The following is a 23,584-nucleotide window of genomic DNA, read 5'->3' as shown; positions in this document are numbered from 1 at the left end:
AAGCAGACGGGGCCTGTCACCAACCCTGTTTTACGTAAGAGGAGCTGGTCACGTTGCTCACATCCACAGTCACTCAGAGCAAAAAGACCAGCACGCCCCCTCATCGTCAGTCTGGTTTTCTCTCCAAGTACCACACTACTTCCCCCGGGCATACCCACTCCCAACTGGACTCCAGAGCAACTGATCTTGGGCCAGGGCTGGGGGCAAGGAGCAAGTAGGTCTTAGTGTTTGTGTGTTTGCCCTTGACCTGCCTTTACCCTTGAGGGAACTCCTGTGTTCTTCTGCTCCAAGCAATCCAAGCACCCCAAGCTGCACCCCACTTCCAACCAGTCATTTGGGGCCTTTTTCCTGCTGTCTCTTGGCTATACAAACTCAAACTTTGCATTGGAATAATATTTATTTATTTTTTTTACTTGGCAAAAAGTCAAGTGCCACATTTTTAAAAACAAAATCTCAAACAATCAAACGCATTACCCATCACAGAAGAGGGTCTGGCAACAGTACAAAACATCCTACTTAAGATTTTTTATACAAGTAGGTTTAAAATGAGTTCTGTGAGAACTAAGAAATCTACAGCTTGTAGTTTAATAATAGAAAAAAATTAAGACAATTAAAAGATCTGTAGCATCCAGCATTTTGCTTAATTCCCTGTTTTATAGCACCTATTTCTCTAGGTTAGAAGATAAGAATTCTAGAACCTGTGGTGTATGCCTTGTACCACAGCAAGATAGGGTGGACCTGCTGTCTCCCCTCCCCACCAGCCCCCATCACCAAGGAGAAGACACTCTTTTTTTTTTCAATCTCCCCACTTACTCCCAGAGCAGAGGGGGATAACTGGGAAAGCAACTTAGAAATTAGAGTGCAGGAATATGACTTCCTTTCCCCAGAATGGGCTGCTGACAGAAGCAGAGTATGTGTTTAGAATGGTGGAGGAGTTTGTGGGTGGGAACAGCTATTATCTGCAACATGATGCATAAAAAGCAAGGAGTAACTGGACATCACGGTCAGTTGCCTGCAAGTTTAAAAACCTCAGACTAAACAGACAGTTCAAGTGAGGAACAAATTACTAATCACATAGATGCTTTTACATGCACACCACTGTTGGCTGTAGGCCACCCCATCCCAGGGCTGAGCCAACAGAGTGGCTCCACTGTATTAAGAAAAACAAACATTACACACATGAAGCACCCACTACACACAGATAAATCCCCTGTTCATCCCCACCCTCCAGAACTGAACCCAATTTAGAAGACAAAAGCAACACCCACTGGGGAGATTAGAAGAAAGGCAAAGAAGTTTCTCCTCAAAGCCAAGGGGACCGAGTATGTGAATTTTAGCAGACTTGAGGCCCCCAGCTCCAGGCCCCTGAGAAACCAGATCAGGTCTTATTTGAGAGGAGGGAGAGGGAGGTTTGGATGGAGATTCTTTTTACCAAGTCCTACCAAGGCTTCTGTAGCCTCCAGAGCTGCACCTTGGATGGAGACCCTGATGTTTTGGGGGAGTGGCCATTGATTTAACCAGATGGGAAACTGAAGTGGAAGTGACACATACACAGAAATGTTCTCACCTGGGGGACACACAGATGGGAAGGCAGGTGGGAGATGGATTACTTTGGAGTCCTGGCATGAGTCCCCGGGAAGCTTTCAATCTAACTCAAAGGGTTTCCTACTGGTGATTTGTTTTCCTTTCTTTTTTACTTCCTATAATCAGTGTTGTTAGACTTTACAAAACAAGATAAAAACTAGTCCCAAAGCTGGACTCTGTGAATATAGTTGTTTCTTTTATAAATATTTTAATTACAGTAATCCTCACTCCAGATAATTTCAGTGACAAACGGTACTTGCAGGCACACAAGTTCTCACACACACACACACACACAGAGCCCCCAAACTTTCACAGAAAGTCTGACAGCAACCATATAATTATAAAGGAGCCCTACCTCTCAAGAGTGAAGTAAGGGTGAGAATGACTATGTCAACCTAAAGAAGCCAGAGAGGGGAGACTGTGTGTCGCTTAAAGAAAAAATATAAACAGGAATTAACAACAATGTCTGGTTGAGAAGCCAGAAAGAAAAAAGATAGTAAAGTAAAATTCTGCTTACCAAAAGGGAAAAAAGGAAAAAAAAAAAAAGAAAACCCTTTAGATTTCTGTACAGAGGTTCTTCCTGCCAAGTGCCTAAACCATAGGCAAACTCTGGTGTTCCCACTAAAATATGAGGGACTCACACAACTGGAAAAAAATCAAAAGAAGAAATGGAAACTGAGGATGGAAGTTAGTGAATTTCTGTGCATTCTGGGAGAGACTTAGTTGCCGTTAACTCCAGAGCCCAGCGTAGTTTCCATGGAGCCCTGAAGGGAGGGGTCCTCCTGCCACGAAGAGCTTCGTTCCGGACGAGTCATAGCAGTGCGTGTAGACAGCGTTGGGGAAGGAATCAGTGTCCGAAAAGTAACTCCTCCAGGTTTCGTCATGATTCTGTGGGAAATAAGAGACTCTGTGAGCACTCGCCGTGGGGCAGAAAAGGGAAAGAAGGGACAAGAATGCTTTCTAGGCTCCTTAAGAGGAGAGGGTCCTGTATCTATACAGGAGACTGGTGCTCATGGGAGTTGGAGCCCCATTTTTCCAAATGAACATTAGGGAGGAGCCAAGCAGGCTGAAGAATTGCTATGCAAACCTAAGGTCTTCTCAGGACTGCTGGAACCAAATGCTTTAATAATTCACTGGCAGCCTCAGTGGGAGGTTCCTCTCCTTCCAGCTCTATTTTCACCTGGGGGTTACCCTGGGCCAACCGGTGTGTCTTACTGGGCCTGTTTTCCCACAGACATGCAGACACAGAAACAAAACCAAGGGAAAGTGCCTTTCTCTGCTCCAAGGAGTGTCTCTTACTAGTGAAAAACTATGTGGTAGGAGGTGTGTCAGTGGGGGTGGGAGCGGGTGGGTAGAGTGAATACAACTTTTCTGTCACTGTCCAGTAACCATGTGAGGCACGGGCTTACTCACCAGCCAGCCTCTGCCAGTCGTTAGTTTCAGATTCTCCCCTGCTAGTCTGGGCTTGGACCCATAACAAGCTGAGCGCCTCTCTTCCAGGAACCTCTGAGCTCGGATGTCATAGAACAGCAGGGAGCCCTGCCCTGTGCCCACAGTGATGATGTGCTCATAGAAGCTCACTGACCGGATACCTGAGAGAGAGAAAAGTAAAGGGCAATCAGGTCTGCTAGCCTGAACTTCTCTGACACCGAGTTCACATGGCACCCCTAAATACCACAGCACCTTTCCCAAGGCAGACTTAGCTCACGCACAAGCCAGAGAACCCTGATGCCACACTGCCCATGCACACACTAACAGGAACCTTCCCATAAGCCTCAGAAATACCAAATGCCTGGTGATGCCCAAGATGCTTTGGGCCCAAGACCGTAAGTATGCCCTGAACTTGCTTGCCTCCCCTCGACTCACTCCGAAGTCACCTTTCATAACTCTAACTTCTTCTCCATTATATGTTTCCAACCCGTACTGAAACTGAGGGTAATCTGCATATTTACAAATCATTACATTAACAAGGACTTTCTTGTATTTGACCTAAAACCACTACCGTGGCACTGCAAAAGGTCTTTATCTGGTATTAAGTGTGTTATGAGAGTGGCAAACAGCCTAGAACTGAAGCACTCAAAGGAGCACTGTCTCTCACCTGTGAATTTAAGACAAGTCACCTAATCACTTTGGGTCACAGGGAAAATACATCTGCTGCATCTGTGGATCAGATAAGTGCATGGGATGTGAAGATGTCTCTAAGTACAAAAGAGGTGCTCGCTAATATTTGTGAAATCAATATTTCCTTATTAGGTTTGAAAGCTACTCCTGTAACAGTAACCAAAATCTCTTAAAACTTCATTGCAGACATCATTCCGGCCAAGACTATTTATTCTTTCCCTTACTACTTTCCTTACACACATTATTCTCTCTGTTCTGAAATGTATTTCAAGAATAACTGAAAACAGATCTAAAACAATGGCCAAAACTGCAGCATCTACACGAAAATAAATACTACTTGAAAGAGAGAAGATACTGTGCCTTTTAGGACTCTCAGGATAAAGTGGCCACATTTTTGCATGAGAAGGGGGACAATGTCAGATGAAGAAGAAAACACACTTTGTTAGTTGGACAATCTGGATTCTGGTCCCTGGCTGTTCCCCCACCAACCTGTGTAGTGTTTGGCAAGTTATTTAACCAATCTGGGTCTCAGTCTCCTCATCTATAAAATGGGGTGTAAACTGCTTCCCACAGGGTTCTTGGTAAGATGAAATGAGATGTCAGACAAAGGTATTCTGAAATCTTAAAGTACAGTACAAACGTAAGTCTCTCTTTTTATTCCTCAATGAAGAATGAGGGTGCCCTCAGAGAGAATATGCTATTAAAGATTGGGAGGCGGGGGGGCCTGAAGTCTAATTCACCCAGTGGGTAAGAACTAAACTGAATGTTTTCTTCAGCTTTATTGAGGTATAATTGACATAGAATACACTGCACATACTCAAGGTATACAATTTGAAGTTTTAACATATGTATATATCCATGACACCACCACCACAATCAAAATAACATATTTATCACCCCCCAAAGTTTCCACATGCCCCTCTGTAAAATCCTCCTCACCCCACCACATCATCCCTTAGCATAAAACAATTTTATAGTTCAGGTAGGGTCCCAGCAAAAAACTACCACAAGGAGTAGGGCTCTGTGGAAGAAAAAGGAAACCACCAATACGCTGACTACTGGTTTCCATCAAAGGCTTCTGTGCCCACACATTTGTGTGCGGTGTTTGAAGCTTTGCTGCCGTATGCAGGTATTCAATCTCCCCTCTGTGTCACCAAACACCTCCACCAGGTTCCATAAAGATCACTATATTTGTTTGGAAACCAATATTGAAACTGAAGGTCAAAACCCATTCACAACGCAGCTGTAAGGCTGAGGGGCACACGGGGGCCTCTTACCACTGCCTCGCTCCCTGGAGCAGACAGACTTGACATTGTATGATGGCTGCCGTGGATCCAAGAAGGAGACATGAGCTTGGGAGCCCACTGCATACACGGACCACTCACTACCATAGGCCAGGCACACATTCTCACGGCAATATGGCAATTTGGTGGAGAGGAGCTGAAAACAGAGAGAGAAGAGATGCACCTATGGCATTACCGGAAAGCACAGGGCAGGGCATTGTTCTTAGATGCCCACCTCTGTGGGCTTTCCTCATATACCAGACAAACAAAGTCACAGACAAAAAGACATGTCCCAATTAAGGAAATAACATCCTGTTCCACCCCTACGTATGTAAGAGAAAGAAAGAATGATGATAATAAACAAGATCTAGGTACTGAAGAGGGGCCAGTTAGGGAAAAAGGTCAAGCTTGAATTAAATAATCAGAAGCAGAGAGAAAGGCCAAAAGCCACAGGCTGTTTCCAGGGATAACCCCAGGGCACTAAAGCCAAGGTCCCACTCTGTTCTCTGCCAGGAAGAGCCACTACCCTTCTCACTGATCTTCAGGTAAAGGGGCTGATTTCTGGCTACCCTCAGCCTAACTCCCCAACTGTATGGGAGCTGTACACTATAGAAAGCACACTCGTGGGACTGCTCAACCCCAGGTAACCCCAATCAGCCTTAACCCTGGATCCTTGTCATTTAGCCAATCCTCAGTGGCTACTGCACGTAAGGTACCAAGCAAGGTGCTCAAAGGCTGCTGTGACATGAAGGAAATCAATAATTCCTGGAGCTCTGCTTCCTCTTGAAAAAGAGTCTATCGTAGAAGTTATAAGCTGCAAAGGCCTCTGGGACAAGAAGAGGACAAACGATCCACGGGTAGGTTTAACTTTAGGCAAAAGGTGCTTGCAAATATTGTAAATTAAATCCATATGTTACGTGATTATTTTAGAGATGATTAATCTTAGTTTAATTGATCTTCGGTTGCCAATGGTTCCTAACATTTAGGTTTTTCCTGCCCTCACAATATTGCAAATAGTCAGTAATCCATAAGCAAATACTTAAATGCATTGTGGATTGGAAGATTGCTAGTTAAAGGAGTCTCCCAGCAAGTCTTTGCAATGTGAAAGAATCACCCCCTCTGACTCCCCCCCGCCCAGTTCTGGACATTAGTTTAATCAGTCATTTTCACCTTCTCTGAAGAGCATAAAAATTTACTCAGTTTGCCAGTATCCCTGTCATAAAATTGCTGTAAGTTGTTCTAAATTAATTATTTCACAGGAAATAGATAGATCTCTTATTGTTGGGTAACGGAAATGCGTAGATTATCCTGTACGTGTTACTCCAATCAACTGATAACATAGTTTCTGCTGGGTTCCCTCTGACTTCTTTAAAAGACTTTTAAGAGGGGCAGGCCAGACTCAGAATTTCACGCACTGTGCAATCACATGCCCAGACCCTTGGAGAATTCGTGCTTTAGACAAGAATGAAAAAGTTTAGGGAGGATGAAAGTATTTTAACTATAAGGTGAAACTACTAAGTCATGTTCACCACACCTTAGACAGTGTATTTTCAGCCTTCCAGAGATGAAAGTAGCCATCCAGAGATACTGCTCCCAATTCCTGCAAGAGCAATGAAAAACAGGTTATACTCACAGCAACTAATATATAACAGTAAGCAGCGGAAGACCCTGCAGGTTGGGGTCCTCCCATTACTCACTCCTATCCTATGATGGTGCCAGGGATTATCAGCCCATCATCTTACCCTACAAAATGCAGCTGTACAGCATACTAAAGCAAGGCTGCTTCTTGAGAGAACCCGAGAAGCAAGTCCTGGTTTGAACATAGACAACCATGGTTAAAAAAGCCCATACTATACAGTCATACACATGACATCCTGTTTGATAGTTAGAGCAGAGCATGCACATGAAAGAGTTTTGTAAGTGTCAGTGTGAGAGTTTCTGTAAGTCGAGGGTCTACGCTGGGAGAGAGAAGTCTACCCCTAACCCATAAGTATGGATGAGAGATAGGAGGCGGCTAAGGGAACTACCCCTCAAATTGTGGCCTGATTCAAATTTTGGGAAAAGAGCCTTTCTTCTCTTCTGGCTCTGGGTCTCCATACTAACACTCTACTTAATAGCCCAGCAGTTTCAGATCTGACTCAAATGATTAAGTTAAGACTTGATGGCAGTGTTGAGAAGAGGCAGTAAAGAATGAAAAGAAACTGAATACAAGAGAGAAGAAAGTGACTGCATGTAGGAAAATCACACCCAAAATAGAGCACCGACAAGATCGTGTGCAAATGAGAGACAGTCAAATCAGAGTGGCCCTGGGGAAACTCTGAGAGGCTAATAGATATGAACCATCCAGAGAATACTCAGTGCAAGGGGTGGCTTTCATAATTTCAGTCATAATCTTTCTCAAGAGAGAGATTATAACTAAGCATCCCTCAGCCTTCAAGAGATGCTCTGTGGGCTCAGAACTGAGTTATGTAGTAAGCTCTGACTTGGGGAAGGAGAAGGAGAAGGAGAAGGAGAGTGCACCCCCCAAGACATAAGCCAAGAAGCTGAAGCAAGAGGAACAGGCGTCAGGGAACCTCTGGCAAGCTCATACCTTGTTCTTGTTGTTGAAGGCCAGAGCTCGGACCTTGCAGTTGTCAGGGTTTGTGTCCTCCTTGGGGATGTCCTTTAAGGCCTTGTGAGTGATGTGAGCATACACAGGGACCCGTGACACATTGTGCCTTGCGTCACTTTTGGTCAACACATCATCTGTCACCTCCCAGAGTCCCATAGAACCATCGCGTGAGCCTGTAGGGCAAGGAAACCACAGATGTCAGACATATCCAACTCTCCATGAGACAGTCCCACAGAAGCCAAATGGGATTTCTTAGTCTAGCTCTTTGTGCACCATGCTCACATGTGCTGAAGCTTGGCCAGGTGGCCCACACCAAAACAGAAAGCGGTATGTATTTTAATAGCCACACTAAGAGGATGATTCAACTGAGGTGTGGGAGTTAAAATATAACCTTTAAGTATAATGTAGTTGGTGGGACTTTTGAAAAGAGAGCATAATACATTTGATAAAGCTCAGTAATTTTCCAAGCCAAATGCTTAGGTCACTTGGGCATGCGTGCATAGGTGATTTCTACTAGGCAATAGGGTTTGGGAACTTCCACTCTAGATCAGTGGCGCTTAATATTTTCTGAGTCATGTATCCCTCTGACAGACTTAGGAATGTTAAAGACCCCTTTCTCTAGAAAAATACACAAAAAAACCTACCTTGCACACTCAATTTCAGGGAGCTTCATGGGCCTCTTGAAGGAACCATAATCCCTGAATTAAGAATGACTGTTCTGGGCTTCCCTGGTGGCGCAGTGGTTAAGAATCTGCCTGTCAAAGCAGGGGACACGGGTTCGAGCCCTGGTCCAGGAAGATCCCACATGCCACGGAGCAACTAAGCCCCTGCGCCACAACTACTGAGCCTGCGCTCTAGAGCCCGCGAGCCACAACTATGGAGCCCGCGTACTGCAACTACTGAAGCCCGTGCGCCTACAGCCCGTGCTCCTCAACAAGAGAAGGCACCGCAGTGAGAAGCCCGCACACCGCAGTGAAGACCCAACACAGCCAAAAATAAATAAAATAAATTTTTAAAAAATGCCTTAAGAATGACTGTTCTACATTAAGATGAATGCTTAAAAACATAAATAGTTTTCCTTAGGGAACATAATGAAGTACTTAAAAACAAGTCTGTGGTATAGTCATAAAACAGTATATCAAGAACCAATAAAAAGGGCTTCCCTGGTGGTGCAGTGGTTAGGAATCTGCCTGCCAATGCAGAGGACACGGGTTTCAGCCCTGGTCTGGGAAGATCCCACATGCCGCGGAGTAACTAAGCCCATGCGCCAGATCTACTGAGCCTGTGCTCTAGAGCCCGTGAGCCTCAACTACTGAAGCCCGCAAGCCTAGAGCCTGTGCTCCACAACAAGAGAAGCCACCACAATGAGAAGCCCCCACTTCGCCACAACTAGAGAAAGCCCACGCCCAGCAACAAAGACCCAACTCAGCCAAAAATAAATACAAAAATAAAATAAAAGAACCAATAACAAAAATGTTTTCAAATTCCTTTCCAGTAGCATTATCTGCCAACACTCCTTTGAGACCAGAAGCTGCCCTTCTCACATTGCAAATCTCCTGAATACTTCACAGTAAAAATTGTCTAACATGGGAGAAATATCATCCAACTTGTTTGTATCATAAGGTTTGCGGACAAAGGTTCAAAGCAGAGGGCTCATCACGTGTGAAATCTAGAAAAGGCCAGAGAGAGAAGGGCACATCTAGAGAACTACATACGGTTTATAATGCAAATATAAAAAATAAAACTATACAAGTTTTATTATGAAAAATTTCAAACATATTGACATGTTGAAAGAATTTTACAATGAATTGTATACTTACACCTATAGTCTACCATCAGCATTTTCTTATACTTGGCATATCATATATCTATACATATATCCATCCCTCTGTATGATCCCATTTTAACCTACTGGTAATCCCATTTTAACAACTGAAATATGTACTGAAAAAAGACTAGCAAGATCGATTTCAAATTGTTAACAGTGACTATCTCTGGGCACAAATTGTGTAGGTAATTCTTTCCTTTTTTGTTTATTTGAATTAAAAAAATTCTTACAATAAACATGTATTACTTTTACAGTAAAGAAAAAATTGTTTTAAGAACTAATCTGGCAGCAACATGAAGATCAGATTGGAGGAGACAAGACTAGAGGCAGAGAGAAAATATGGAAGGACATTGGGGTAATTCAAAAGATAGATGATGAGCACTCAAGTAGACAAGATAGAAAAGAAATTGATGGATATAAGAGATGTTTTAGAAAACAGAATCAACATGGCTTGGTAATCTAAGGAGACTGAAGAGTCTTACTTCTCTGGCTGTGCACCTAGGTGGAAGGTAGGAGAATTTACCAATATATGTCAATGGCAGGGGGAGGTGAGGTCCTGGAAGGGAGATGATGAGTTTGAATACACTGAATGTGAGGGGAATGTTCAGGGGTTGATGCTCATCATCAAGTCTGAACATTAACACTGGTTAACAAGTATTGAGCATTTTCAATATGGCAGCCACTAAGCACTATCTCATCTGATATTCCCAATGACCCTGTGAAGTATATATAATCATTATCCATGTTACAGATGAGGAAATCCAAGTCTCAAAAGCCTTAAATAACTTGCCCTCTGTGCTAATAAGTGGTAAGACCAGGATTCAAATTCAGATCTTTATTATCAGAGCCAATACTTTTTTTTTTTTAATGCAGCAAAAACTAATGTTAATGGTACATCAAACATTCTTTTTTATAAATAATAAAACCTTGTTTATATCCAATTTAACAAGACATCTACATTGACTTAAAACTATTTGGACTTTCTTGCTGATGTGACCTCTCAGAGTATGAAATTCCTGATTTGGATGTGAACAAAGCATAACTGAAAATTCAAAAGAAACATTTTTTTTTTTTTTTTGGCCGCACCATGCAGCTTGCGGGATCTTAGTTCCCCGACCAGGGATTGAACCCAGGCCCCCTACAGTGGAAGCATGGAGTCCTAACCACTGGACCGCCAGGGAACTCCCCACGAGAAATATTGTTCCCTGCCCTCCTGCACAGCTGAACGTTAGAACTATTTCCAACTGAGCTGCTTACTGCAAAATTTTGAGGCAGTTTCTCAATCTTTGTATAGTATAACACTCCTCCAAATTGGGCTCCTCGTTAATTGTCTCTGCACATATTAGTTTTAAAATGTATACTGGGGACTTCCCTGGTGAGCCAGTGGTTAAGAATCTGCCTTCTAATGCAGGGGACGTGGGTTCGATCCCTGGTCAGGGAACTAAGATCCCACATGCCTCAGGGCAACTAAACCCGGGCGCTCTAGAGCTCTCGCACCACTAGAGAGCCCATGTGCTGTAACTGCTGAGAGGCCCACGCGCCAACGAAAGATCCTGTGTGCCTCAACTAAGATCCGACACAGCCAATAAATATTAAAAAAAAAAAAAAGACAGCACAGATCAGTAGCTCACACTTCCTGGGCTTCTTTCACTGTGGTTGTTCTGCCTTTGAACAAATGGGAAGGTTGAGCTGGGAGGATTTTTTTAAAATAAATAAATAAAATGCATACTGTGTTTTTACTCTCTATCTTCCATAATTGTATGTGGTGTTGTGTACCATGTAATATGTCAACAGTATGTCACACGGCAACTCCATCACTAAGGTAGGGAAGTGTACTAACTTACTTTGATGATTAGGAAACTGAAACACAGCTTCTTTCAACATGTTAACAATTTGGAGAACAGAGCATTTGAAGATTAGTACTTTTACAAAGCTGTATTTCCTCAATTTAGATGGCAAAATTATATATTAGGAACATTGATGGAAGGATTTTTGTTGTGTATGTTGATTTATAGTGATTCTACAGTTTATAAGGTGTATTCTATATCATAATTAAAGTCTCAGTAGAAGATGAGAATATCACGAACATTTAGATTTTAATTTTTCATTAAAGTATGGTTCACTTACAATATAATATTAGTTTCAGGTGTACAGCACAGTGATGCATTATTTTTATAGATTATACTCTACTTAAGGTTATTATACAATAATGACCATATTTCCCTATGCTGTACAATACATCCTTGTTGCTTATTTTATTTTTTATAAATTTATTTTATTTATTTTATTTTTGGCTGCGTTGGGTCTTCATTGCTGCACGCGGGCTTTCTCTAGTTGCAGCAAGCGGGCGCTACTCTTCGTTGCAGTGTGCAGGCTTCTCATTGTGGTGGCTTCTCTTGTTGCAGAGCATAGGCTCTAGGTGCACAGGCTTCAGTAGTTGTGGCTTACAGGTTCTAGAGTGCAGGCTCAGTAGTTGTGGCGCACGGGCTTAGTTGCTCTGCAGCATGTGGGATCTTCCCGGACCAGGGCTTGAACCCGTGTCCCCTGCATTGGCAGGCGGATGCTTAACCACTGTGCCACCAGGGAGGCCCTGTTGCTTATTTTATACACAGTACTTTGTATCTCTTAATTCCATACTTCTATCTTGCCCCCTTCCTCTCCCCCCTGATAACCACTAGTTTGTTCTCTTTATCTGTGAATCTGTTTCTGTTTTGTTATATACATTCATTTTATTATTTTTTTTGATTCCATATATAAGTAGCAAAGTGTTTGTCTTTCTCTGACTTATTTCACTAAGCATAATACCCTCTAGGTCCATCCACGTTGTTGCAAATGGCAGAAATTCATTCTTTTTTAATGGCTGAGTAATAGTCCATTGTGTATATATACCACATCTTTTTAAAAAATTTTTATTTTATATTGGAGTATAGTTGACTAACAATAGTGTGTTAGTTTCAGGTGTACAGCAAAGTGATTCAGTTGTACATATACATGTATCTATTCTCTTTCAAATTCTTTTCTCATTTAGGTTATTACAGAATGTTGAGCAGAGTTCCCTGTGCTATACAGTAGGTCCTTGTTGGTTATCTATTTTATTTTTCTATTTTATTTTTTTAGGCCACGCCACATGGCTTGTGGGATCTTAGTTCCCTGACCAGGGATTGAACCTGTGCCCTCTGCAGTGAAACCGCAGAGTCCTAACAACTGGACCACCAGGGAATTCCCTGGTTATCTATTCTAAACATAGCAGTGTGTGTATGTCAATCCCAAACCCCCAGTCTATCCCTCCCCCCCCTTCCCCCATGGTAATCATAAGTTTATTCTCTAAGTTTGTGAGTCTGTTTCTGTTTTGTAAGTAAGTTCATTTGTATGAACTTTTGTTGTTGTTGTTGTTGTTTTTAGATTCCACATGTAAGCAATATCATATGATATTTGTCTTTCTCTGACTTACTTCACTTAGGATGATAATCTCCAGGTCCATCCGTGTTGCTGCAAATGGCATTATTTCATTCTTTTTAATGGCTAAGTAATATTCCATTGTATATATGTACCACATCTTCTTTATCCATTCATCTGTTGATAAGACACGTAGGTTGCTCCATATCTTGACTATTACATATGATGCTACTAAGAATATTGGGGTGCGTGTATTTTTTCGAATTAGGGTTTTCATTTTCTTTAGATATATATCTAGCTGTAGAATTGCTGGATCATATAGTAGTCCTATTTTTAGGGGTTTTTTTCAATTTTTTTAAATTAAAAAAAAATTTATTTATTTGGCTGCATTGGGTCTTAGTTGCAGCACATGGGATCTTCGGTGCGGCATGCAGGATCTTTCGTTGTGGCACACGGGCCTCTCTCTAGTTGTGGCGCATGGGCTCAGTAGTTGTGGCGTGCAGGCTCTCTAGTTTGGTGCACGGGCTCTAGAGTGTGAGGGCTCAGTAGCTGTGGCATGCGGGCTTAGCACCCTGAGGCATGTGGGGTCTTAGTTCCCTGACCAGGGATTGAACCCATGTCCCCTGCATCGGAAGGCAGATTCTTAATGAAGGCAAATTCTTAATTACCGGACCACCAGGGAAGTCCCTATTTTTAGTTTTTTGAGGAACGTTTATACTGTTTTTCATAATGGCCCCACCAATTTACATTCCTACCAGCAGTGTACTAGGGTTCCCTTTTCTCCACATCCTCACCAACATTTGAAGACTTTTTGATGACAGCCACTCTGACAGGTGTGAAGTGATTATTATCTCACTGTGGTTTTGATTTGCATTTCTCTGATGATTAGCAATTTTGAGCATTTCCTCATGTGCCTGTTGGCCACTGTGTATCTTCTTTGGAAAAATGTCTATCCAGGTTTTCTGCCCAATTTTTAATTGGGTTATTTTTTTATATTGAGTTGTATGAGCTGTTTATACATTTTGTTTTTTTGTTTTTTGTTTTTTTTATAAATTTATTTATTTTATTTATTTGTTTTTGGCTGTGTTGGGTCCCCGTTGCTGCGCACGGGCCCTCTCTAGCCGCGGCGAGCAGGGGCTACTCTTCATTGCGGTGCGCGGGCCTCTCATCGCGGCGGCCTCTCCTGTTGCGGAGCATGGGCTCTAGGCGCATGGGCTTCAGTAGTTGTGGCACTTGGGCTCAGTAGTTGTGGCTCGCGGGCTCTAGAGCGCAGGCTCAGCAGCCATGGCGCAAGAGCTTAGCCGCTCTGCGGCATGTGGGATCTTCCCAGACCAGGGCCCGAACCCGTGTCCCCTGCATTGGCAGCTGGACTCCCAACCACTGCGCCACCAGGGAAGCCCTGTTTATACATTTTGGATAACACTTATTGGTCATATCACTTGCAAACATTTTCTCCCATTCCATAGGTTGTCTTTCTGTTCTGTCGATGGTTTCCTTTGCTATGCAAAAGCTTTTAAGTTTAATTAGGTCCCATTTGCTTAATTTTGCTCTTGTTTCTTTTGCCTTAGGAGAGAGATAATGAAAAATATTACAATTTATGTCAAAGAGTGTTCTGCCTATGTTTTCTTCTAGGAGTTTTATGGTTTCCAGTCTTCCATTTAGGTCTTTAAACCATTTTGTTAGTTTTGCATATTGGTGTGAGAAAATGTTCTAATTTCACTCTTTTACATGTAGCTGTCCAGTTTTTCCAGCACCGCTTTTTTTTTTTTTTTTTTTAATAGGGAGCATTTTCTTTTTTCAAATTTTATTTATTTATTTTATTTATGGCTGTGTTGGGTCCCCGCTTCTGTGCGAGGGCTCTCCCCAGTTGCGGCAAGCGGGGGCCACTCCTCATCGCGATGCGCGGGCCTCTCACCACCGCAGCCTCTCTCGTTGCCGAGCACAGGCTCCAGACGCGCAGGCTCAGCAATTGTGGCTCACGGGCCCAGTTGCTCCGTGGCACGCGGGATCCTCCCAGACCAGGACTCGAACCCGTGTGCCCTGCATTGGCAGGCAGATTCTCAACCACTGCGCCACCAGGGAAGCCCTCCAGCACCGCTCTTCATTGGAGACTGGTTTTTCTCCATAGTATATTCTTTGTCATAGATTTATTGACCAGAAGTGTTTGGGTTTACTTCTGGGCTCTCTGTTCTGTCCCATGGATCTGTCCCAGAGGCTGCTCTTCGCTGCGGTACGTGGGCACCTCATTGCGGTGGCTTCTCTTGTTGCCAAGCATGGGCTCTTGGCACGCGGGCTCTAGAGTGCAGGCTCAGCAGTTGTGGCACATGGGCCTAGTTGCTCCACAGCATGTGGGATCTTCCCAGACCAGGGCTCGAACCCATGTCCCTTGCATTGGCAGATGGATTCTTAACCACTGTGCCACCAGGGAAGTCTTACCATGCTGTTTTGATGAGCAAAGCTTTGTAGTTTAGTCTGAAGTCAGGAAGCATGCTATCTCTAGCTTTGTTCTTTTTTTCCTCAAGATTGCTCTGGCAATTTGGGGTCTTTTGTGATTCCATATAAATTTTAGGATTGTTTGTTCTAGTTCTATGAAAAACGTCATGTGTATTTTGATAAGGATGGCATTAAATCTGTAGGTTGCTTAGGGAAATACAGACATTTTAACAATATTAATTCCTCCAATCCAAGAACATGGGATATCTTTCCATTCCTTTGTATCATCTTCAATTTCCTTCATAAATGTTTTACAGTTTTCAGAATATAGGTCTTTCACTCAGAGCCAATATTCTTTTTCCTTTTTAAATTGAAATATAGCTGATTTACAATATTATATTAGTTTCAGGTGTACAGCAAAGTAACTCAGTATTTTTGCAGATTATATTCCATTATAGGTTATTACAAGATACTGGGTATAATTCCCTGTGCAGCAGTCCCCAACTGCTGGGACTAGGGACCGGTTTCACGGAAGACAATTTTGCCATGGACCAGGGCGTGGGGGGGTGGGGAGTGGAGATGGTTCAGGCAGTAATGCGAGCATTGGGGAGCGATGGGGAACGGCAGATGAAGCTCTGCTCGCTCACCCACACCTCACCTCCTGCTGTGTGGCCCAGTTCCTAACAAGCCACGGACCGGTAGCAGTCCGCAGTCTGGGGGTTGGTGACCCCTGCTATACAGTATATCCATGCTGCTAATCTATTTTACATACAGTAGTTTATATTGGTTCATCCCATACTCCTAATTTGTCCTTCCCCCCTCCCTCTCCCCTTTGGTAACCACAGCTTTGTATTCTATATCTGTAAGTCTGTTCCTGTTTTAGAGACAATATTCTTAAACCCTGCTATACTGTTCACAAAATGTAGACTTGGAAGCTATCAGCCTGAAAACACAGAATACTCACAGCCTATATGAAAAAAGAGAAGGGAAGCTCCCAGAAAAAGCCATGTCCTGGCTCCTAACAACCACACTTAGTGCAAGTTACTGTCATACAGATGGTCCCTAAAGAGGTGACATGATTCAGCCTTTGCCTTCAAGGAGCTCTCATTTCTTGGGGACACAAACGACAGGGAATCCAAAAGCTTCTGAACCACTACTGAATAATTTTGAACTGTGACTATGCTTGTCCATTAGATTTATTTTCCCTCCTGGCTGCTTTCTATTGCCTTGCAAAGAATCCAAAGAAGAAACATTTATGTTCCCTTAGCTTTGTTCGTAGCAGTTCTAAGCATGGGCTTTGAACTCAGAGCTGGATTCAGATCCTGCGTCCACCTCTCACCATCTGTGTAGCCTTTGGCAAATTATAACTTCTCAGAATCTACATTTTCTCATTTGTGAAATGAGGCTAATAATGCAAACCTTCTAGGACTGTTCTGAGGAGTCTATGAGATAACACACGTGAAATACTTAATTTAGCAACTCTTACGATTTTTTTTTAAAATTTGGGAATCTGGAATGGGGGATTATATATTTACATATAGGTACCCAGCAAAACTGGTTGGCACTCTGAGCTTACTTTGTAGGCTGCTGTGGGTATTCAGAAAGCATCTGAGTACCTCTATGTTATCTTCTCTACACTCATTTCCATGTATTTTTTCTGACTGTTCTACCACTGGGAGAGAAATTCCCCCAATCCTATATAGCTTTATCAACACTATGTAGTTGTACAGAAAATGATAGTTGCTCCTAATACTTTGCAGAGCACACCAACTTTTCCAAAAGCACTTTCACAACTATTGTCTCAGTGAAGCCCCACAAAAATGTTGAGGCTAACATGCCAATACACAGGCTCTTTGGAACAAGGCAGAGTATGAATAATAAGTGTGCTAGTACTTCCACTTTCCAGATCAGGAATATACAAGGGGAATGACTTATCCAAGGTCACATGGTAAGTCAGGAGAAAGAGTATTAGAAACAAGGTTTCCTGGCCCCTGCCTGATGGTCTGTTTACTGGGCTATTTCCAATCACACTACTCTCCTTCAACTTTTAGCTTCCCTCCCTCCCTGCCACACCGGAACTCCCTACAAAAGGGCAATTTTACCAGATACCGCCATAGTGTCACTGATCCATGCAATGGAAAAGATCCAGTCCTTGTGTCCATCCTTCAAGAGGAGGGAGTGACAGGTACAGAGAGAGAAAAAAAAAGGAAAAAAAGAAATCAGTAAAATAAGGATTACCATGTACACCCCTGAAAAGCTTACGAGTCTGACTGAAAATATCTTTGTAAAAATTACAATTCTGATCTCTGGTGATTTCAACCCAAATGGCATGATCCCACAATTTTTAACTTCTGTCTTGAGAATCTCAAAGCTGGAATGAAACTGGCATTCTTGCGGACAATAAACATGGCCGGTGGACACACAGCTCTAGCATTCTCTCTCTGGATGTTCTACTTGTGGCTCCTATGCACAATTACCCACCTCTCATCCCTCCAACACACCTCCTGGCACTCTCCCCTTGCTTCCTGGGACTATAGCTACAACTGACCTCTATGCTGTTCCATCTGTCTGGCACTCTCTTCCTCCAGACATCAGTATGGCTTACACCCTCATTTCCTTTAAGTCTCCCTGCTCAAATGTCATTCTTATCAAAGAGGCCCTCCCAACTATCCTCTGAAATAGCATTCTCCACCATGCTCTCTCCCTTTAGCCTGCCTTTACTCTTCTCCATGGCACTCATCACACTCTGACATACTGCTGGTACATTTTTGTTGGTTTATATGCCTCCCTTCACCTGAGCGTAGGCTTCAAGAGGGTAGGGGCTTTGTCTGTTTTATTCACTGCTATGTCCCCAGTGTCTGAAACAGTGACCGGCCATAGAAGGGTCAAAAAATAGTTGCTGAATGAATAACTTAATAAACCCTTCTGACTATGGGCAGTAGGAGATGTGTAAACACTGTGATGTGGACTCAAACACCAACCCACCACTGATGGCCTCTGAGGTGTACTGCTCGCCTCTTTATCAAACATACCCTCTGTCAACATCTCTGATACTCCCTGTGGTGAGTGGAATACCAACTCTCAAATCTCCATCCCCATACCTCACCATTACGTACCCCCAACCCAAGTCCGCAGAAGTCTACAGAAAACTGTCCCTTCCTGGGGGGCTTGTGGGATGAGGACTGGGCTCTGTTAAAAAACAAGGCTACCTCTAACTACAATTACTGGGGAGACTTACATCTCCCACACACACAGGATCTAGTGTAGGCAGCCGGTAGATGGCAAGGCTGTTGGGGTTGTCTCCTCCGGTGGCTAACAGTGTTCTAGAGGGATTCAGCTCGATAGCATGGATACCACAGCCCTGCTGTGTCACACCGCCAGGCTCCCGGTCCTTCAGAATGGGGATCTTGGTGATCTGGCTTGTCTGGACATCCACTACAAACAGCTACAAGAGAAAAGGGATAAAGAAGCTGAACGCAGTTTCTCTTCAGTGGGGCTAACGCTGGGTACAAACATCCATTCATTCACTCAGTTACCCATCAAACATTTAATTAACGTCTACTATGTTAGACCCTGAGCATTATTAAATGCATGGTCAGGGCGACACTAGTCAAATGAAACACGTAAATAAGAAAACATAACAGAGATAGATAAAATATGCTACATAAACACAGAAGAGGAAGAAGTAAATTCTGCCTGGGATTCAAAGATGGCTTCAAAGAGGATTATGGATCTAATGAACCTGATGAAAGGGTTTCTACCAATTCAAGCATATTTTATATAACTTTTTTTTTTTTTTTTTTACTATTTATTTTATTTCTTTATTTTCCTCATTTTTTTTTGGCTGCGTTGGGTGTTAGTTGCGGCACACAGGATCCTTGCTGAGGCATGCCAGATCTTTTCGTTATGGAGCGTGGTCTGCTCGGGTTTCTCTCTAGTTGTGGTGAGCGGGCTCCAGAGCGCGTGGGCTCTGTAGTTTGTGGCACGTGGGCTCTCTCGTTGAGGCGTGTGATCTCGCTAGTTGTGGCACGCAGGCTTAGTTGCCCTGTGGCATGCGGGATCTTAGTTTCCTGACCAGGGATCAAACCTGTGTCCCCTGCGTTAGAAGGCGGATTCTTTTTCTGTTTTGTTTTTTAAAGATTTTTTTTTAAAAATTTATTTATTTATTTTATTTATTTTATTTTTGACTGCATTGTGTCTTCCTTGCTGAGTGCGGGCTTTCTCTAGTTGCGGTGAGCGGGGGCTCTTCGTTGCAGTGCATGGGCTTCTCACTGCGGTGGAGAAGGTGGATTCTTTACCACTGGACCACCAGGGAAGTCCCTATATAACTAATTCTTATCTAACCATGCACAGAAACTTATAAACAAAACACATCACAACCACTACTAGACATACCTATAAACATTACCACATTTGCAAGAGTGACCTGAGACATGACAAGGTAAGAGATAGTCATATCTCACTGCTTATCTATCACACACACATTCTGTTTTGTGCCACCATGCCTTTGCTCATGCTGCTGCTTCTGCCTGAAATGCTCTTATCCACTTCTGTACCAAACTAAACCCCTTTCACTCTCCAAAACTCAACTCAGAGAAATACTTTATGGAAAAGATCAGTCTTAGACAAAGGGCATTCCCAGTGGAGTCGTTTTTTTAAAAAAATATTTATTTATTTATTTAGGGTGCACTGGGTCTTAGTTGCGGCAGGCAGTCTCCTTAGTTATGGCTCGCAAGCTCCTTAGTTGCGGCACATGAGCTCCTTAGTTGTGGCAGGCGGGCTCCTTAGTTGTGGCACATGAACTCTTAGTTGCAGCATGCATGTGGGATCTAGTTCCCTTACCAGGGATTGAACCCGGGCCCCCTGCATTGGGAGTGCATAGTCTTAACCACTGTGCCACCAGGGAAGTCCCTGGAGTCTATTATTATTAAACTCTTTATGTGATTCAATGATTCATTTATTCACTCACTGATTCAGCACCAACTAAATGCCAAGAATTGTTCTAGGTGCTAGAAATATAACTACTAGGAATGATCTCTGCTCTCATATACCTTATAGTCTAGGTAGTTCATTTAAAATCTTATCAGCAATTCTCAGAGTGAAGCCAAATCATGTCATATCTTTGTATAAAGTAGCCTACTGCTTGCACAGGAAGATCTATGAAAGGAGAAAGTATGTAAGCCTTAAATTTAAAATAGAAAAAGGAAAGGAAGAATAGCTAGAACAAGACCGCCAGGTAGAGACTGCGGAAAAATTTTAAAAGGGAAGGTGGAGAGAGGGGAAACACTCCCGAATCTGTAAGCCCTGACAACTGCTTAAGGCAGACCCCCTGCCTAACAGGCACAGTCACTGATGTGTCTGACAGGCATTTTTATTTTATTTTTTATTTTTTTTGACAGGCATTTTTTTTTTTTTTTTTTTTTTTTGTACATTGTTTTATAGCTACTTTATTTATTTATTTATTTATTTTTTTTGGCTGTGTTGGGTCTTCGGTTCGTGCGAGGGCTTTCTCTAGTTGCGGCAAGTGGGGGCCACTCTTCATCGCGGTGTGGGGACCGCTCTTCATCGCGGTGCGCGGGCCTTTCACTATTGCGGCCCCTCCCGTTGCGGGACACAGGCTCCAGACGCGCAGGCTCAGTAGTTGTGGCTCACGGGCCCAGCTGCTCCGTGGCATGTGGGATCTTCCCAGACCAGGGCTCGAACCCGTGTCCCCTGCATTAGCAGGCAGATTCTCAACCACTGCGCCACCAGGGAAGCCCGACAGGCATTTTTAAACTCAATGTGTCTAAAACAAATACTCTTCCTCCCCAAATTGCTCATTTCATCTAATGTCACCAAAATCTGCCTGGTCACACAAGCCTGGGATTCATCCTAGACTCCTTCTCCTCCCTCATTCCCATCATCCCAGCTAGTCCTGCCAAACTATCTCCTAAATATTCTTACAGTTGGCTCCTTCCTCTCCATCCTCTCTCCTCTAGACAACTGCAACTGGTCTTTGTGCTTTCAGGCAAGGTCACCATCAAAACTATTCTCCATACTATAATCATTCATCTTCATAAAAATGAAAATCCTCCCATGTCAATTAAAAAATATCTAATGGTTCCCCTTTACCTAAATTCAAGCCCCTTAGCATGGCATCAAGACTCTTCTCAATGTGGCCCCTACCTATCTCTCTAGTTTCAAATCCTGCCATGGACCTTATACTCTAGAAAGAACTGCTTATTAATTATTATTCACACAAAACTCTTCAGTGAAATATAATTATTTTGTTTCATGCTCATGCTGTTCACAATGCCAGAAATGCTTTCTCCTACTCTTTTCTTTACCTGGCCATCATGTCCTTACCTTTCATGATTCAGTTCAGACATGTCCTCTATGAATATTCCTTAATGTCCAGGCTGGTTAAGTTCCTCTCTTGTAGGCTCCCAAGACAGCCCTCTACCCACAATACTTAGATCTTATCACAGTTTCAAAATCTTTACTTGTCTCGGGCTTCCCTGGTGGCTCAATAGTTAAGAATCCGCCTGCCAACACAGGGGACATGGGTTCGAGCCCTGGTCAGAGAAGATCCCACATGTCGCAGAACAACTAAGCCTGTGCGCCACAACTACTGAGTCTGTGCTCTAGAGCCTGCAAGCCACAACTACTGAGCCCAAGTGCTGCAACTACTGAAGCCTGCGTGCCTAGAGCCCATGCTTTGCAACAAGAGAAGCCACCGCAATGAGAAGCCCGCACACCACAACAAAGACCCAACACAGTCAAAATAAATAAATTAAAAAAAAAATTCTTTACTTGTCTCTCTTCTCCATTAAGCTAATAATGTCCTTCCAATTCCAAGAGCAGGGGGTTTACCCTATTTGGTTCGATTCTCCTGCCCCAACCATGCAGAGCTACATAGTAAGCGCTTACAGTAACCACCTTTCAGGGGGTCTGCCCAATGATGTTAGGGGGCTCCAACATCCCTGCACTCAGAGTGGGGGCTTGTAGCTGAGTTTGATACAGTCCAGATTTCCAGATCACAGCACTGTCCTGGGGTGGCCTCCTGGCTCAAGGAGAACCAGTCCAGAGGCTAGACTGGACTGGGTCATTCAAATTCTCTCAGCAATATGGAACTGGCTGCTGGCACTAAACCAAACTGTCTGTGTGGCCATTTTCTACCAAAGCCAGTCCCCAGAGAAAAGGAAACAGAAGACAGGAAGCATGGACATCCCTGGTTCCTAGGGGCTTTCCAACTCCTAGTTGTTTTTCTGAGATCCAGGGATACTTCCTGCTCTTCAGGTTTGCAAGCTAGCCCTTCCAATAAATGTGAATGGATTTCTTACCCTTTTAAACAAACGATCTCTAACCAACACAGCCCCTCAAATGTTTAATAAAGCAAAATGTACTGCCCACTTACACTTTTGTGTTGTGTGGTACAATGCAACCATAATATATTAGCTTCTAGATCAGTGATTCTCCAACTGATTACAATACAATATAATACAATACAATAACCTGGGGAATTTTCTTTTTTTAAAAATACTACAAAACAAACACAACTCCCAGGGACTTCCCTGATGGCCCAGTGGTTAAGACTCCGTGCTCCCAATGCAGGGGGCCCGGGTTCGATCCCTGGTCAGGGAACTAGATCCTGCATGTCACAACTAAGAGCCCGCATGCCACAACTAAGAGCCGGCACAGCCAAATAAATAATAAATAAATATTTAAAAACAATTCCCAGGCCCTACCCTAAAACTCCTCCAATTAGAAAGTTCTGAGTTTGGGGCCAGTAAAAGTGAATTTTTTTTCAAGGATCTCCAGGTGAATCTAATGACTGCCCAGGTTTAACAATCACTGATCTAGAGCCTTGCTATTCAGAGGAGTATCTGGAAGCTTGTTAGAAACAAAGAATCTCAGGCCTTCACCCTAGACCTATTAAATCAGCATCTGGAGTTTCTCAAGATCTCCAAGTACACTGAAGTTTGAGAAGCACTGATGTAGAGAGAATCTGCTCTGTACACTAAGGACGATGCATTTGATAAGACACAACCCTATGCCTTAAAACAGGGCTCCATTTCTGCCACCCAGAAAAGGTGAAGAGAAAAGGCTTCATCTATTCATGTCCAAGAAAGTCTTAAGCCCAACCTCTCCAGTTTTGGACTTGGGAGAGACCTAGGTTTGAATTCCATTGGTTACTTAGTAGCTATGTGATCTTGATCAAGTCACTTTCACCTTTCTGAATCTTGTTTCTTATCTATAAAACCTGAATAATATTATTTATCTAATAGGGTTGCTAGGAGGTCTAATAAAATGTAAAGTATCTAGCACAGGGCTCAGCACAGAATAGGT

At 43.2% G+C, this 23,584-nt stretch overlaps 1 protein-coding gene across 1 annotated transcript in view; it reads right to left on the bottom strand.

Annotated features, from left to right (window-relative positions):
• Positions 1 to 384: 384 nt before the first annotated feature.
• Positions 385 to 23,584, bottom strand: part of DCAF12 (DDB1 and CUL4 associated factor 12) — a 42,171-nt gene continuing 18,971 nt past the window's right edge. Inside the window, exons 3-9 of the mRNA XM_007176878.2 lie at positions 18,495 to 18,701; positions 17,359 to 17,419; positions 7,579 to 7,772; positions 6,523 to 6,588; positions 4,983 to 5,145; positions 2,998 to 3,176; positions 385 to 2,472 (exon numbers count right to left, since the gene is read on the bottom strand). Of these exons, the coding sequence (XP_007176940.2) occupies positions 2,314 to 2,472; positions 2,998 to 3,176; positions 4,983 to 5,145; positions 6,523 to 6,588; positions 7,579 to 7,772; positions 17,359 to 17,419; positions 18,495 to 18,701 (1,029 nt within the window). The 3' untranslated portion in view covers positions 385 to 2,313. The remainder of the gene's footprint in view (positions 2,473 to 2,997; positions 3,177 to 4,982; positions 5,146 to 6,522; positions 6,589 to 7,578; positions 7,773 to 17,358; positions 17,420 to 18,494; positions 18,702 to 23,584) is intronic.

Source organism: Balaenoptera acutorostrata, chromosome 6 (assembly GCF_949987535.1).
Source record: "Balaenoptera acutorostrata chromosome 6, mBalAcu1.1, whole genome shotgun sequence".
Taxonomy (NCBI): Eukaryota; Metazoa; Chordata; class Mammalia; order Artiodactyla; family Balaenopteridae; genus Balaenoptera; species Balaenoptera acutorostrata.
The sequence above is the reverse complement of the archived record's forward strand: the minus strand, read 5'-3'. Positions and strand labels throughout refer to the sequence as shown.